Here is a 17,206-nt window from a genome sequence, read left to right on the forward strand (position 1 = left end):
AGTTTAGAGGGAACAGGTCTGGGCTTATGTCCCAGGTCCACGACTTACTAGCTGAAGGGCCTGGTAATGTTACATGAACTACATCTCAGTATCCTCTCCTGTAATATGGGAATAAAAACGGGGCTTCTTCAAAGGTTGGGAGAATTGGATGAGATAATATTTGACAGATGCTTAGAACAGAGTTCAGAACATAGGTGCTACGTGAATATTCATAGTTATTTGTATTAAATAGTGTTCCTGGCTGCATACATTCAGAAAACTAGTGAGGAGAAAGGAAAAAAGCAAGTGGATTTTTACAGAATTCCTTACAGGAGCTTCCCACATGTTCCACTTCATTTAATCATCACAAACACAGAGTCCCCGTTTTCATAGAAGTCACCGGGAGGTAGGAAGGCAGAGCTGGGATTCTGACTGGGCTCTGTGTGGGCTATATTGGCCCTAGAATGGAAACACCACAAGGGTAGGAACTTCCTGTTTTGGTGACTGCTGAGTCACCGTAGTAAATGGTGCAGTGTGCAGTCACACCTGCATGTCCAGCCCCGACCCCTCCCACGTGTTGTGCGGATGGACATGCAGAGAGAAGGAAGGAGGAGGTGGAACCAGGGAGGTTCTTCAGATATGCCAATGAAACATGTCTCTGGAGCACCTTCCTGTGCAGGTGGGTGGGAGACCGATAACTAGACCGGATCCCAGCCTTGAGAGCCCTGTCCTAACATGAAAAGCTGCCCACGTGGGGGAGGCAGGAGAGAAGCCCCGGGAAGGTGAGAGGCAACAGCTGCCACACAGGGAAGGAACCCCCAGGCTGGTACCAATTAGACAACCTGGGAGCTGGCGGTCACCCTAGTCTGGTCTGCACAGGTGAGGTGCTCCCTGTGTTTCACCAGCAGGAAAACTAAGCGTCAGATCAGTTCTCTAGTGAGCCCTTCCACCCCAGTTATGGCGCAGTAACTACCAATCTGAATGATACTAGGCTGAAAATATAATCTTGTGTGTGTTTTTGGTTACTTTATTATGTTTCAATGAAAATCCAAACGATTTTATAGAAATAGGCCACCAATAATCTGGCCGGGGAAGAGGAGAAAAAGATCTGATCTCAAAGAAGATAAGTTCTATCAAACAGGGCCAGGAGAGTCTGGGTGACGTGCTCAAGGTCAGAGGTCATTTTCAGTGGGTATCTGGGAATCTTTTGAGTGAGCGCCCGGTGCTGTGGAGGTTTTATTGGTGAAAATATGGTGAAACCTGTTGTGCTAACTCTGGCAGTTTCCGGAGAAACTGCCCCATCCAGCTGGGGAACTCCAGACTTCCCCCAGTGGGCAGCCAGCTCCCTGGGCAGGACGTGTGTGTGTATGTATGTGTGTGTGGTATGTGTATGGGGGGAGGGTGCGCACACACACACACACACACACACACACACACACAATCTCCTCTTCTCCAGGATATCCTTGTTCAGCTGTGAGGGAGAATCTGCTCCAATCTTTCAAAAGCCCCTGACTACTCAGCGCAGGATATGAGCATGCATCCTATGAAGAGCATGTTCTCAGGAGCGTGGCACTCTGGTCACACAGCTGGAATACTGATGACCTGCCCACTGATCTCAGAAGAAAGAAGGGGTGCTTTTTTCTCTGAGGGGGGGAAATTGAAACAAACCACGCCCCAAAGAGGAAAGAAGGCTGTTGTCCTGAAAGTAAGTGAAGGAAATGACAATCTGTATAGGCCTTCAGGGAAAATAATAAAATAAAGAAGGCACATTCCCGGCAGATCTGTAAAAGTCATAAGGACAAATTTTGGCAGACACCCAGGAGTGAATGTGCAGGAAGGGTCTGAATTCTCCTATATGACGAAGAGATATTTATTTGCCATGCACATCATCAATTATGAATCCCACACTTAAAAGATGTCCTGGGAGACCGTATGAAACAACGGCACACCACAGCTTTCAAGGTACACACGTGGTACCTGGAGATGGGTTCAGAGAATAAATGTGATTTTTAGCATGAAAACTGCATGCTTGGCACACTTGTCATCAGGGTCAGAAATTGTAAAAATAAAACAGTTCCTTTGAAACAGTAGAAATGGAAGATCTTTGAAAGGTAAGCACCTTTGATGGTAGCTAGAGTGTCTGGGATGGCTTTCTCACGTGGCCAGATGCCAGGGCTCCGGGCACCTTCACCACAGGGTGAAGAGCACAACTATAATATGAGAGAGGGCAGGGAGAGAAGGGGGGAGAAGAGGCGGGAGGGGGGGCGGGGGGAGAAAAAGAGAGAGAGAAGAAATTGAATAATTGATCATAAAAATTAGCAGCAGCATCTGGTAAAATACCTAGTTGAAACTACTATTTAAGAGTAACTCATACAGTTTCCATTTCTTAAACTGTGAAATCAGGGGCTTATCTTTCTGGCTCCGAGACTGTTATTCTATTGCAATACTGAGAGGGCTGGCCTACACGGGAACAAAGCAACGCCTGTGAGAGCTGATGTGGTATTTCTTTTTCAGTGTTTAAAATTTCATCACTGGAAAATCATTCATTTAGGTTACAAATTGCCATTCTGTTCGGTTCTCTTTAGTAGGCAAATACTCCTTTACTAGGAATACCTGAAAGCATAAATACATCGGTTTAAACCACTTTAGTGGGTTTTATTTCCCCATTATGAGAGTAGAAAGGAACAAACATTTTATCATCTCAATTTTGACTCAGGCCTGTCCTGCTCTAACAAGTCCAGAAACATCCATCCCACAGAAGGAGATTTCACAGCCCTCACTGGTGGCATGGTCCAGCGTGAACACGCCCTTGGCTGTGGCTGCAGGGCTGTGCCCATCTGCAGAGCCCGGAGGTCAGGACCAAAATGAAAGCCCTTGGCATCCTGCTGTCATTAGACCTACAGGGACAGGCAGCTGCTACATAACAGAGAACGTGGAGATGCTGGACAGAGATGCAGGAGGGGGTAAAGTGAGAACAAAAAAGAAAGGATGAAGACAAAGAGAACAACAACACACCAAAAACCACATGACTGATACCAGCATAAGGCAGTGTGTTTTGAGCTGAACAAAGCCACGGCCATAAAGCTGGCAGGCGCCGATCAGACCACTTGTCTGTATGGAGAGATGAGATAGCTGGCATCCTCATTGTTACATTAGTTATTAATAAACTTCCTCACAATGGGAGGAAGTGCTAGCATTCAGAGAATGAGAATGTGTGAGGCGGTGAGTAATGCATGTGCACTGACCCCAGGTGAAGCGATGCCCCAGGCCTAGCACAACACGGCTTTTCCAGAACGGAAAATATCAGAGCTGAGGGGTAACAGCAGACCGCAGGTTGTGTGTGTGTTTTTTAAAACCCGCATCATCACCACATTCTTTACAATCCTGCTGATCACAGTGAAGGTAACTCAACTGCCATCGCATTCCTGTTTATAGTTACAACATGTGTGATTTTGGGAGGGAATGGGTGACTTACGCCTCTACATTTCTTTAAAAAAAGGCTACCTCAGTCTTCTGTTCCATTTATTTAAGAAAGGACGCACAGACATATTTTGTGTTTGGGTGGTTATTGCAATGAGGCACATCGGCCTGCAGAACACTGGGTATTTCCTAAGCGAGTTGGTGGCTGAGAACAACAGCTCATCGCCCTTGGCGGCTGCACTCCCACTGAAATCCGAACTGTTCTGTGCCGGCAGGTCTCCGGAACGGTGCTGAGGACCATCCCACATGCTCTCTCCCACTTTCAGAGGAGCTATGAACAACAAACCAGTTGTCATTTTCTCTGTTTTGTTATTCCATTTTTCTTTCCTCTGTGATCCTTTATAGGATTTCAAGAAATGGGGGTTGGGGAGAGAGGAAAACACCCATCCAAGTTCTCACAAAAAAAGGATTTCAGATACTTGAACTCTGAAAACTCCATAACCAAGTGATGTGAATTCAGAGCTGTCCTCTCAAACTCTATTTGAACCTCCACAAACTGGTGACCTGAAACACCAATGAGCAAAGCAATGCTCCCTCAGGGCAGAGAGAATCCAGTGGCCCCCGCTCCCCCTGCAGTGGTCAGTCAGCAGGCTTACTGAGCACCCACCTCACCGGGCCTGTGAGGCCAAGCCAGGCCGGGCTTGTGGAGAGCAGGAGTAGGGCTCTGCCAGCCTGGCTTGGAGGAGCTGCCTCAACATCCCCTCTTCCAGGGGCCGCTGGGAAACCAGGCCATCTCTCAGCAGATGTGACCTGAGGACAGGATCCTCACACCCTTTGGAAGCCTGGCTACCTGAATCCCTTCACACATGGATTCACAACGTGGGTTCCATCAACTTCCTCAGCTCAGAATCCCATCCAGACCTGGACCAGGAGGTGAGGACCTCATCCCTTTCATTCTGACACACACCTTGCAGCTCAGACTCAGAAGGCTCTCTATGGGTCTCTACTAGGATATGGGATTCCAGGTCTCACACGGGGAGACCTATGTATTACCACCAAAGAAGTAAGGTGTTCTGGCCCCAAGCCTTAATACATCGCTTCAGCGCGGATCTTTTCTATTTGAAATCCTAGCTGCTGGCTCATGGCATCAGTAACTGTGAACCTTTGACTTCTTTAATAGACACCAATGAGGTCTCATCATTTCTATAGCATCTTAGACCTCAGATGCCATGTACTGGACTTCAATAATTTTAGAGGTAATCATATGCCCTTCTTTCAAAAGGAAAATCACCTTCACTTTTCCTACGAAGACAGATGGCCAACAGGTACATGAAAAGATACTCAAAAATAGTATGCAAACTCTGTGAGGAGAGGAGCTATACTTTTTTGAATGCTGTGTATAGTCCCTACCAAATTTTGGGAGCTAGAAAATATGCTTATACCAGAGAGATAATACAGTGTTACGTGGCTCAGTTACACCACAATTTGGGTGCAAAAATGGAAGGATGAATGAAAGATAACAAGAATGGACATGATTTGCAGTAGGAGCCTGATCTGACAAGATTAACGTTTAAAGGTCTAATACCAGCATGACAAAAGTGACACAGTACAATTTGAGGAAAAATGTTGGCAGCAAGTATATGAGAGTTTTTGGCAGATATATGAGAGTTCTTAGCAGGCCCAAGATATCATATATTCTGGGAACATAGACGGTTCCTAAAATGGAGCCATGCAGGATTCTTACTAGTACTCTTCACAATTTAATTTCTGGCTGGCCTGGCCAGGTAGCTCAGTTGGTTATAGCATCGTCCCAATACACCAAGGTTGTGGGTTTGATTCCCGGTCAGGGCACATATAATAATCAACCAATGAATGCATAGATAAATGGAACAACAAATTAATATATCTCGCTCTCTTTCTCCCTCTCTCAAATCAATGAAAAAATTTTAATTTCAATAATCATGTATGATTGACATCAGTCTTGGTGACCATGTTTTTGAATTTGACACTGAAAACAAAGGCAACAAAAGTAAAAATAGACAAGTGGGACTGCATAAAATAAAAAGCTTCTGCACAGCAAAGGAAACCATCAACAAAAAGAAAAGGCAACCTACTGAATGGGAGAAATTAATTGCAAACCACATATCTGATAATGTAAAAAATGTACACCTGAGCCTAACAGGTAACCTAGCACAGATTAATCTTTGTTTAGAAGAGCAATGATGGCGAACCTTTTGAACCCGGCGTGTCAGCATTTTGAAAAACCCTAACTTAACTCTGGTGCCGTGTTACATATAGAAATTTTTTGATATGTGCAACCATAGTAAAACAAAGACATATTTTTGATATTTATTTTATATATTTAAATGCCACTTAACAAAGAAAAATCAACCAAAAAATGAGTTAGCATGTCACCTCTGACACACGTGTCACCTCTGACACGTGTGTCATAGGTTCGCCATCGCTGGTTTAGCGCTTACAACTTTGCCACTATTAACCTGTAACCCCACTTATCTGACTCTGAAATTTATAAAGTGAGTGTAATGCTATCTTGTAACTTGCTGGAACTTTCACAGAAAGACCAAGACTTAGATGTTTATCCATACCTTTACAATCCCTAACTTTGATAACTGCTAGAACTGTTTTTCAAGAACAAGGCCAGGGTATTTTACAGAACCAGGGGGTGAACAAGCTGAAACCACCACCTGAGACCTACTGGAGCAGCTGAAGGGGCTCCAGGGACTCCTCGGGAACTGTTCTCATTATTCCCCTGTTACGGTACTAAAGTCTCCCCCAAGGAAGGACATCTGCCACCATATTTGAATATATGATGTATGTATAACTATGTTTCCTGACTGAGCGTGTGCTGAAACATCCCCACCTATACATGCAGGAAAACAAACAACCTGATTAAAAATGGACAGAGAATCTGAACACTTTTCTAAGAAGACAGATGGCCAACAGGTACATGAAAAGATACTCAGCATCATTAGTCAGTGAGAAAATGCAAATTAAAACCACAATGAGCTATTATTCACACCTGTTAGGATGGCTATTACCAAAAAGACAAGAAACAACAAGTGTTGTCAAGGATGTGAAGAAACGGGAACACGGATGCACTGCTGATGCGGGAAACAGATAAACTGGTGCAGCCACTGTGGAAACAGCATGGAGGTTCCTCAAGGAATTAAAAATGGAACTTCCATATGACCCAGCAATTCCATTTCTGGGTATTTATCTGAAGAAAACTAAATCATCAACTTCACCCCACGTCCACAGAAGCATTATTCACAATAGCCAAGATATGAAAACAAGCTAAATGTCCAGCACTGAACGAATAGATAAAGCAAGAAAATGTGGTGTAGACACACACACACACACACACACACACACACACACACACACAATGGAATATTATTCAACCATAAAAAAGAATGAAATCTTGTCATTTGCAGCAACATAAGCATTATGCTAAGTGAACTAAGACAGAGAAAGAGAACAGATTGGTAGTTGCCAGAGAGGGTTGGTGAAAGGGGTGAGGAAGTCAAAAGGTACAAATTTCCAGTTATAATATGAGTAAGTCATGAGAATATAATGCAAACAATTTTTAAAAATTGTGTATTGAGCACCTACTAGATGTCAGAAAGTGGGCTAGAAGTAGAAAATATCTCAAAATGCTTTTAAGGACCATCCTTTTTTTTTTTTTTTTTTTTTTCTTTTTCCAAAACATGAGGCAGTAGATTAGAAGGAAAGAAGTCAACTGATCAAAGAGGATATCTATATATATAAAACCCTAATATGCAAATACACTAAACGGCGGAACAACCAAACAACTGAACAACCAGTCACTATGATGTGCGCTGACCACCAAGGGGCATGCGTGGAACATGGTGGGCGGCGAAAGTGCGCAGAACTTGGCGGGCATCATCTGCAGTAGGATGGTGGAGCAGGTGAGTGGGGATGTCAGACCAAGGCGGGACGCCGGTCACTGTCAGTGGGGCAAGCCTCTGGTGGTTACTGAAAATTCCTTGCTCCCATGCATCGTGGTCTGCCGGGCGCTTGCACCCCATTCATACCCGAAGCCAGTGCCGGAGCTGCCTCTTGCAACCGCTGCCAGCACCTGGTGCCAGCCCCGATCACCCCTGAGGGCTTCTCAACCTCCCCCTGCTCCTGAGGAGTGATCTGGGCAGCAGGTGTGAGCAGCGGCCACGAGCAGGGCTGCCAGCAGACAGGGGACCTAGGACCATGGCGGGAAGGGCCAGGCGGGGGCACAGAGGATGGGCCAAGATCCGCCCTTGCTCTCCCCCCCACCCCCAACACCCCCTGCCGCAGCCCACAGTTCCTTTCAAGGTGCATGAATTCATGCTCTGGGCCCCTAGTAGGTTATATGTTTCATATTTTCTGAACAAAAGATAGAACATAGGGTCTGGCAAGTGTAATAAAAAGTGTTTAAAACCAGGGCTCTGCTGGAGGAGCAATGCCCTCCCAGTCTGCGGGAGCACATGACTAAAGGCATTTTCAAGAAGCAGTTAAGCAAGAGGACATGAAAGGACAAAAAGAACAGGGTGGGAGCCTCGCCTAGATTTGTGCATTGTGGGGCTTGGGAAGCAGGTGCCTTCCAAAAGGAATTTCTAAGGACTTGCCTCAAGGGAAGGTGTTTCCTCCTGGGACAAGAAAAGACAGAGAAGCAGCAATCAGCAGGCCCAGAAGGAGGGGTGACCAGATTTCCAGGTTCTAGAAATTCCCTTTGTTGAGTTGAGGGATGGAAGTTTCCTGTTTTATGGTCTCTCCCTCTATTGCCCTATCGTCTTTCCTAAATCAAGAGAAGGGGGCCTCCCCTGGGAGCCTCAGCCTCACATTCAAGGATCATTCTTCAGGCTCTAACCGCAGGGTGAGGCAGAGTTGGAAGCATTCCCTGGCCTGCCATGGGGCAAGGCTTACACCTCTCAGCCGACTCCTCTGCCCAGCTTCCTCCCGCTTAGCTGTGCAGCAGATGAGTCAATGCCCTCAAAAGAAGCCTCTGAAAGTGGGGAGCACAAGGTGCCCTAGCTGACTCCATCGACTTACAACAACAGCTTAGCTTGGGGCCTCCATCACAAGTGATCAAACACATGAAAATCACTTCAGCATCTTGGAATAAAGATGCTTCTATTAGGGGTGGGGGCGGACTCAGCAGGGAGGTTTTCTTTTGCTTTACCTTCTAGATTGATGGTTAATTTCAAGCTGATGGCAGTAAGAGAGAGGAACTGCTTTTCCCCTTAAAGTTGCCTGGATCTCACTTCTGATGGATGAGTGAGGTCAGTTCCATGTCAGGAACTGCTCATACCCTCACCTGTAAATGCTGTTAGGCACTACCTTGGTATCACTGGAGGCTGCCAGAGAAAAGGCACCTGAGCAGATGGACCAGGGCACAGGTTTAAAAGTGGGGATACCTGGTCTCAAGATTCTGAGCACAGCCACCTCAGGCTTTTTTCTCTCCTTCAGCAAGAAGAGTAGCTCTCAAAAGAGGAACAAATGTAATAATCTGAACAATAAAGATTTAATTAAAAAAAAAAAAAAGAAGAGTAGCTCTCCAAGTGTGGTCTGGTCCCCAGACTAGCAGCATCAGCATCACTTGAGGCCTTGTTAGAACTCGTTAGAAATGCAAGTCCTCAGGCTCACCCTGGTCCAGTGATGGCGAACCTTTTGAGCTCGGCGTGTCAGCATTTTGAAAAACCCTAACTTAACTCTGGTGCCGTGTCACATATAGAAATTTTTTGATATTTGCAACCAGAGTAAAACAAAGACTTATATTTTTGATATTTATTTTATATATTTAAATGCCATTTAACAAAGAAAAATCAACCAAAAAAATGAGTTCGCATGTCACCTCTGACACGCATGTCATAGGTTCACCATCACTGCCCTAGTCCAAGGGAATCAAACATTCTGGAGCTGGAGCCCAGTTATCTGTGCTTGAACATGCCCTCCAAGTGGTAGGGAAGCACAGGGAGGTTGAGAAGCCCTGAGCTGGATGATCCATTGTCCTCCTGGGAATAACCATGCCATGTTCACAAAGGACCTAGATTCCTGAGCGGATATGCAACCACAGCGGAAATGCACCCCCTCACTGAGAATGAAAATTGAGTGCGGCTCATCTGCGGCTGGATAATAAGGAGATTGGGTGGGTCAGTTCAGGCTTGGAATATGAGACTCTGGGTATTAGCAGGGGTCGGGAGAGTCTAGAAGACAAACACAGGGGTGGGTTCTGACCTGCCCTTGGCCATTCCGCAGGGGACTAGGAGTGGCTGCAATTCCAGGCGGGGGGCTTAGGTTTTAAATGGCCTTCTTTTTGATAAAAGAAGACCACATTTTCTAAGTCTTTACTGTAAACCTCTAGGCCTCAGAAATAATGATTTGGCCTATTGTGTTGATAAAAAAAAAAATGTTAGAAATCCTGAAGCAGGGAGGGTTTTATGGTGAACCCTACAATGATCTGGCAGAGGCAGGTCCAGGTTTTGTGAGCCTGGACTTCTGTTATTTTGGTGGCTCTATTTAGGAAAAAGAATGTGAAATGTATTATGTCGCAGATTTGATGAAAACACATGGCCATGTGAACACATGCTGGGGTCCTCCCAGGGCCTTAGAAACAAAGGCCTGTCCAATGCGGGTCTCTGTAACGCTGCCTCCCAGTCCGGGAAGGGCAATCCTCCTCCTCCCTGTCCTGGCTCTCGCTGGACCCCACCTGCCCAGAAGCTAACTAGGTCACTTTCAGCTCTTCCTCCTCCTGTCTCTTTTCCTTTTTTTGTGTCATTCTGTAGTTGTGTTCAGCCATTAGAAAACAGTTATAGAAAGTGAAACTGAGGTCAGTCGAAGACTTCTTGCTGTCTTTTCATGGCTCAGAAGCAAGGACACACTGTCCCTAAGAACAATCAGACAGACCGTGTGGCCTGGGGAGTGACCTGCATCAGTAACACTTTTCACTAATATTTCCAAACAATTACTGCCTCCCTCTCCCTCCCTGCCCTCCTCAAACCCGTTCTTTTTCCTTCCTCACCCTTTAGTGAATGGTGTCCCTTCTCCCAAAGTCAGCTGGATCTGAACCCTCAGAGCTTTTCTGGCCTTCCCACCATCTAATGATAAGAGGCTTGTCCAGGGCCCGCAGAAACAGATGGAGGAATCGGATCCTTTGACTCTCAGTTTCAAAAGGCGCTTAATCGCTCTCCCGTACTGTACTTAGTGACAGCAAGTCCCTCCTTTCCAAATGAGCAAGAGTATATTGGACTTTTTAAAGTTTCAAGAAGTTCATCTAGGAACACAATGTACCGTCACTCAGCACCACAACCCTACCTGCAGCCCTGCCTGAGTATAATTCTCCTCTAATGACGCACAGTGAACCCCACCGCTGTCCCCGGAGCTGCCACTCCTGACACTCAGCCATCGCTGTCGCAGTCAGAGGGCTCTGGAGGGCGCTCGAGGGCACTTAGATAACCAACCACCCTTCCCACACTGACTGGCTCTGCCGCTCCTCTCCTCCCACCCTTTGATACTTCTGGCACTTTTCTCAGATTCCCATTTGGCATGAAACCTGGGTCTCCAAACTAGAGCCAGCTCCTGGAGAGCCTGCCAAGCTGTCTCCCCAGCTGCTGCTGCTTCCCCGCCCTGGAGCCCTCCAGGGCCAAAGCCAGGCTTCAGCAGGAACTTCTTCCACGTTCTCAGGTGGCTCCCAACCCAAGGCCGTGCCTACCTGATGACAGGAGGCTCCCGCTGCTGCCGCTGATGATCTTCCCTTTGCTCCCCATGTTGGCCAGCTTGGAGGTCTTCAGTGTGCCCGTCTCGGTCAGGTCTATAGCGATCTCACTCAGACTTCGTGCGGCATGGATTTTAGACTAGAATGAGAAAGGCAACCAGGTCATAAAGGGGCACCTGTTCACGCTGAGACAACAGTCATCACGCGCTTGCTTGCAGACCTGAAAATCAGCAAACGGACTCATCTCCCCACCTGCAGCATTTGTTTGTGTCCCCTGGCCCCTCACCAATCACCGAAGCTCTCTGCAGGATCAGGTGTGGCTCAGGAGCTGACATGAGTGGTGAATTTTCTAAACTTATTATTCTGTAGGCTGTACTGGACTGTCCTTGAGAGCAGGGACTTTGCAGGCAAACAGACCTTCCTCCCATTCCCTCCCCTCTTCTCTGCCTGGACATTGCTCTCAATAAATAGTAGTGATTATAACTATTTTGTGTTCAAAGAAGGAAGGAAAATAATTTCAGCTTTATGAGTGACATAAGAGCTTTCTGAAATAAAATCATGGAATTTTAATAAATTCTTAAGTGATTTTAACCTCTTAAATTGCTAGCCATGTGACCATGGAAAGGTTGAAAGACTGGGAAGTGACAGCATTCTATCCCTCTATACCGGTGGTCGGCAAACTGTGGCTCCTTGAGTGTGGCTCTTCCACAAAATACCACGTGCGGGTACACACATACAGTGCATTTGAAACTTCGTGGCCACACTCAAGGGGCCAAAGAGCCGCATGTAGTTCTCGAGCCACAATTTGCGGACCACTGTTCTATACCACCAAGTGTGTGCAGGTGTAAAAGCCTCTAGAACAGCTGCTCATCTGGACACTCCAGTCCCACCAATAAGCGCCTGGCACGGTGCTTTGCTTCTATTTTGACACCTAAATGTATGCGGCAAGTCTTCAGGCTCTGGTTAACCCTCCACTCCACTTGTTCCATCTATTAGCTGGCCCACTTGGCTAATAGCCACAGCAGGTGAGAATAATCAAAGGGGTTCTGCAGTCACAATCACATTCCTAAAAGTCACCGTTTAGAGTCCAGTCATCTGCTGTAGTTACCACCTTTGGTGATGCCATGGATTAGCATTTCCTGTATATGTATTTGATGGTTGTTTGCTTTTTCTCTATTTGTCAGGAAATCTACTTTTTTAAAAAAAAAATATATATATATATTTTATTGATTTTTTTACAGAGAGGAAGGGAGAGGGATAGAGTTAGAAACATCGATGAAAGAGAAATATTGACCAGCTGCCTCCTGCACACCCCCCACTGAGGATGTGCCCGCAACCAAGGTACATGCCCTTGACTGGAATCAAACCCGGGACCCTTCAGTCCGCAGGCCGGCACTCTATCCACTGAGCCAAAATGGTCAGGGCAAGAAATCTACTTTTGTGATAGTGCTTAGGCAACGGGCTTTACCTATACTGTGGACTTTATGAGATCAGCTATAAATGCTCATCTTTCATGTTAGCATGCACGTGGATGGAACTAGGGGAGATTCACACCTGGCACATGTGAAACCACGTCTTTCCCGCACACCAGAGGAGCCGGCAGGAAGTAGCTAAGGAAGCCACAGAGGGGAAGCTACACCCAGGCCAACTCCTACAGTGACATGCTGTGCCCAGGTGCCCCCAGCTGTCTAGCAAAGACGTCGGGACCTCTGTGGCCTTGTCCTTCCCATGGCTCCATGTTAATGCCAACATTGATGAAACACAGTGACTTCTGACCACTGAGAGCTTTCCCCATTTTAACAAAAGTCTGAGCAACAGAGGAAATGACGAGACTTTTTGTTCACCGGCCATGAAGTGTCTTCCTCGTTCTCTCAATCCACATCTCCTTGACCTCAACTTTTGTCCCTGCCTTCAGGACCAGCTCACCTTTCAGCTCAGGGCTCCTTGTTCATCATCAGGTAATCCTGCTGCCAGGCCCTCGCAGCGTTCCCACTGGCAGCAGAAGCAGGAAGGGCCTTTCATCTCAGTTGCCTCAGCTTATCAACAGCACCCATTTGGTTGACTTTTCCCTTCCACAGCACAGAAAGCACAATCTATGACTTCCTTTCTTTCAGCACTACTTTTACTAGTGCCCACGCTTTAATAAGAAGGAGCCCACGCCCACAATGATGTAATAAAAACTCATGAAGACACAGACCAGTTCAGCATGGTGGTGAAGGGCCCAGGCTTGGAAAGAACTGAGTTGGAATTCTGACTCTTCCTAGTCAATCACTGTTTGACCTTCATCTTCAACCTTTGAGCCTCAGATTGCTGCTTTTAAAGTGGAGATCTTAAAACTCACATCGCAGAGTGGTGATGAGGACTAAATTAGAGAATACACATAAAGGCCAATGGAATTGGAATAGTAACAGGCTCTAAGTCAGGACTTGGCAGTGATTTGCTAAATGAAGTTTGATTAATGACTCATCCTGGTATTGTGGGGATCTCACTAATCACATGGAAGACCTTTGCCCACCTCATCTCCACTCCTGCCACACATCAACTTCAGGCAGAAAACAAAATATGGAAAACTGACCAAAGAGACCCTTCCTAAGGGAGACTAAATTCTTAGAAGTTGTAGGAACTGCCCGCGTCTCTCCAGAATGTAAATATAATGGCTGAATGAACCAGTGGAGAGAGATTGCTAAGAGGAAGTGAGTACTGATGGGGAGACTGTCTCCTTGCAAAATCAAGCCTTTGGGCCAACCCAAAAGAAACTCCACACTTCTAAGCATTTTGCTATTAGGGTCTTGCCACACAGAGTGTTATTACTGATACTAGAGGCCCGGTGCACAAAAATTTGTGCACTCGGGGGGAGGGGGGGCCCATCAGCCCGGCCTGTGCCCTCTTGCAGTCTGGGACCCCTCGGGAGATAACGACCTGCTGGCTTAGGCCTGTTTCCGGGTGGCAGAGGGAAGGTCAAATCCCTAGGTGCAGCCCCTGGTCAGGCTCAGAGCAGGCCCAATTGGGGAGTTGGGGCGCCGCCCCCTGTCATGCACAGAGCAGGGCGGATTGGGAGGTTGTGATGCCACCCTCAGTCACACTCAGGGTAGGGCCGATTGGGCAGTTGGGGCACCACCTCCTGTCACACTCAAGGCAGGGTCGATGGGGAGGTTGCGGCACCACCCCCTGTCACGCACAGAGCAGGGCCGATCAGGGGGTTGGGGCGCCACCCTCTATCACCCACAGAGAAGGGCCCATCAGGGGGTTGGGGAGCTCCCCCCTGTCACTCACAGAGTAGGGCCAATAGGGGAGTTGGGGCACCGCCCCCTGTCACACACAGAGCAGGGCCTGTGGGGTGTGGGGTGCTTGGGGCACCGCCCTCTATCACCCACAGAGCAGGGCCGATCAGGGGGTTGGGGCCCCTTCCCCTGTCAGGAACAGAGCAGGGCAGATAGGGAGGTTGTGGCCCCGCCCCCTGTCACACACAGAGCTGCAGGGCGATCAGGGGGTTTGTCACGCTGATCCCGGTGCCGGGAGGCCTCACTTTTACTATATAGAATAGAGGCCTGGTGCATGGGTGGGGGCTGGCTGGTTTGCCCTGAAGGGTGTCCTGGATCAGGGTGGGGGTCCCCACTGGGGTGCCTGGCCAGCCTGGATGAGGGGATGATGGCTGTTTGCAGCTGGTCACACACCCTTCAGGGTGGGGGTCCCCACTGGGGTGCCTGGCCAGTCTGGGTGAGGGGCTGAGGGCTGTTTTCAGGCTGGGACTGAAGCTCCCAACTGCTCCTTTTTTCTTTTCTTTTTTTTATTCTGGGCCAGCTTTAGCCTGGCTCCAGCTCTGAGGCCTCAGCTGCTGAAAGCAGGTATCTGGTTTGTTTCAGTTCTATAATCGAAACTCCGTATCAACTCCAGCTCTGAGATCCCAGCTTGCTGAAAGCTGGTTTCTGGGGTTTTGTTTAGCTTCTATATTTGTTACAATGTTTCAAACTGCAGGCTCGGAGGCCGACAAGGCAGGCGGGGAACGTTGCAGTCCTCCATCACTGAAGCAAGCAAGCCTCATGTTCAGTTTAAGCTGCCTGGCTGCCGGCCGGCTGCCATCTTGGCTGGCAGTTAATTTGCATATCTCCCTGATTAGCCAATGGGAAGGGTAGCGGTCGTATGCCAATTACCATGTTTCTCTTTTATTAGATAGGATTCTGTCAGCAAGGTTTAATTGTCCCCCTCCATGCTTTCACTCTGCCTTTGCTCTAGATAGAATGAAGACTAGCAGACTGCCTCAGGAGAAGAGAAAAAATAGGATAGATATTTGGATTGAAAGCCAAGGCAAGGAATCTTCACTCTGAGTTCAGAGGAAAGGGTCTAATACCTACTCTAAATAATTTGAACTTTCAAATGTTTTCCTCTTACGTCTACAAGACACTCCCTGGCTCTGGGCTACAGAGGATGCAGGGATGCAGCTGATGACATTTCTGATCTTTGGGGTCAGCACATATGAGTTACCAATTGTAATTGGTGCCTGAACAGCCTCTCATTCTGAATAAGCCACAGGAAACCAAGCAATAAAGCTTACCCTTCACTCTGTCTTTGGTGGTGGTGGTGTGTATATAAGACAGAGAGAGGGGGAGGGAGGGAGAGAGAAATTGATTGGTGTCCTTAAATGATTTACACAATGGCCCTGAAAGGAGAAAATAACTGAGTACCAGGGGAAGAACATGAGACTTCTTGGCTACCCACCCCTGCTGACTCAACCCACTAGACCGCACTTGTATCTGGGTTTGATAGGCATCACTTGGGAGGCCTAGCTTTTCTACAGCACTTCAAAGAAAGGAATGGTTGGCATGGCCCGATACAGTGGAGTGTGTAGCAATGGATGGTTTGCCAGCCAATACTGGCTGCTCAGAACTCTCTGGAAGCTCTTCATCCCAAGCCTGTCAGCCTTCACTCATCCAGACGCCATTCTGCCCACCAACAGGAATCACATCATAGCTACATAAAGAACAACATTCCAGAAACAAAGGGTGTTGCAATGTAACTCCTACAGGGAGTTTTATCATCTCTAATTTAATTTGAGGAACTTTCAGAGAATTTAAACTTTCCATAAGTGTTGGTCAGGCAATAGCGTGTTGGATTAATAATGATAATAATAAAAGATAGCATATCTCCTAAAGCAATTTCACAAACATTGTGTCTTCGGACCAATCAATTTCAATTAGGAATTTCCTTTCCTGTTCTCTAATTGGGGAAAACAAAGCCATGATGAAAGACTTGCCCAGGGTAACAGAACTGGAAAACAGGGTCCTTGGACTTCCATGTGGGGGAACTTGTTCCTAATTGATCCCTGCAGGATACTGGTTCCTATGAGAAGTGCAAAGGCTCTGAAGGATCTGTGTGCATTTAAAGCCTACCGAGAAAGTTCTGCTCTGGGAGTGTATGCATTTCCTTCAGTCAGGGGTTGCTGAGAAGGAAAGCTGAAATTTTCCTAGTGCTGTGCATTTGGTTTGGCCTCTGAAAAAAACCTCTTGTTAACATGTTCTTTGATCATTACTTTTTGAAGTTTACTTATTGCATCAGTGGGTTGACCAGTAAGCCTGATGAATGAGGCTTCTCTACCTGCACAAAGATCACCTTTCAGAATGTGGCTCTAGTGCCCTAGGAACAGCTTCCTGAGTTACTCAAGAGACTATCTGAACAAAACAAACAAACAAACAAAAAACAGCAGGGGATCAGGAGAAGAGTTCAAACAGCTAATATATGATCCTTAGGATGAAATACTCTTTCACTTTCCCCTGTTCAAAATTGTGGTATCAGTGTTGGGGGTCTTCCTGCAGGAGGAACTAGCAGGGGGGTTTAGGAGGATTGCCAGACTCTCTATCCCTCACCCCTCAATTGCTGAACAACACAGAGGATGGAATCAGCGTTCTAAGGTTTTGATCTCCAGCTCCTACCAGTGGAGGACAAAATGATGACACCCACCCACTGACTCAAGCTAAAGCATGAGTCAAACACTTGGGTCTTGTATTTTTTTAATATACTTTTTATTGTTGATAGTATTACAGATATCTCCCCATTTTCCCCTCTTTACCCCCTCCCCCACCC

The 17,206-nt window shown here is 47.0% G+C and overlaps 1 protein-coding gene across 6 annotated transcripts in view; it reads right to left on the reverse strand.

The window, feature by feature from the left end:
* Window positions 1-17,206, reverse strand: part of LOC118659681 (FERM domain-containing protein 4A) — a 98,479-nt gene that overhangs the window by 39,345 nt on the left and 41,928 nt on the right. For 4 of the 6 annotated variants that reach the window (XM_036315931.1, XM_036315935.1, XM_036315933.1 and 1 more), the window contains one exon: window positions 11,126-11,267. In XM_036315931.1, the coding sequence (XP_036171824.1) occupies window positions 11,126-11,267 (142 nt within the window). Of the gene's footprint in view, window positions 1-11,125; window positions 11,268-13,054; window positions 13,291-13,325; window positions 13,462-17,206 lie in introns of those variants that run through there. The other 2 variants (XM_036315936.1, XM_036315937.1) reach the window with 2 other exon arrangements.

Source organism: Myotis myotis, unplaced genomic scaffold (assembly GCF_014108235.1).
Source record: "Myotis myotis isolate mMyoMyo1 unplaced genomic scaffold, mMyoMyo1.p scaffold_m19_p_68, whole genome shotgun sequence".
In the NCBI taxonomy this organism is placed as follows: Eukaryota; Metazoa; Chordata; class Mammalia; order Chiroptera; family Vespertilionidae; genus Myotis; species Myotis myotis.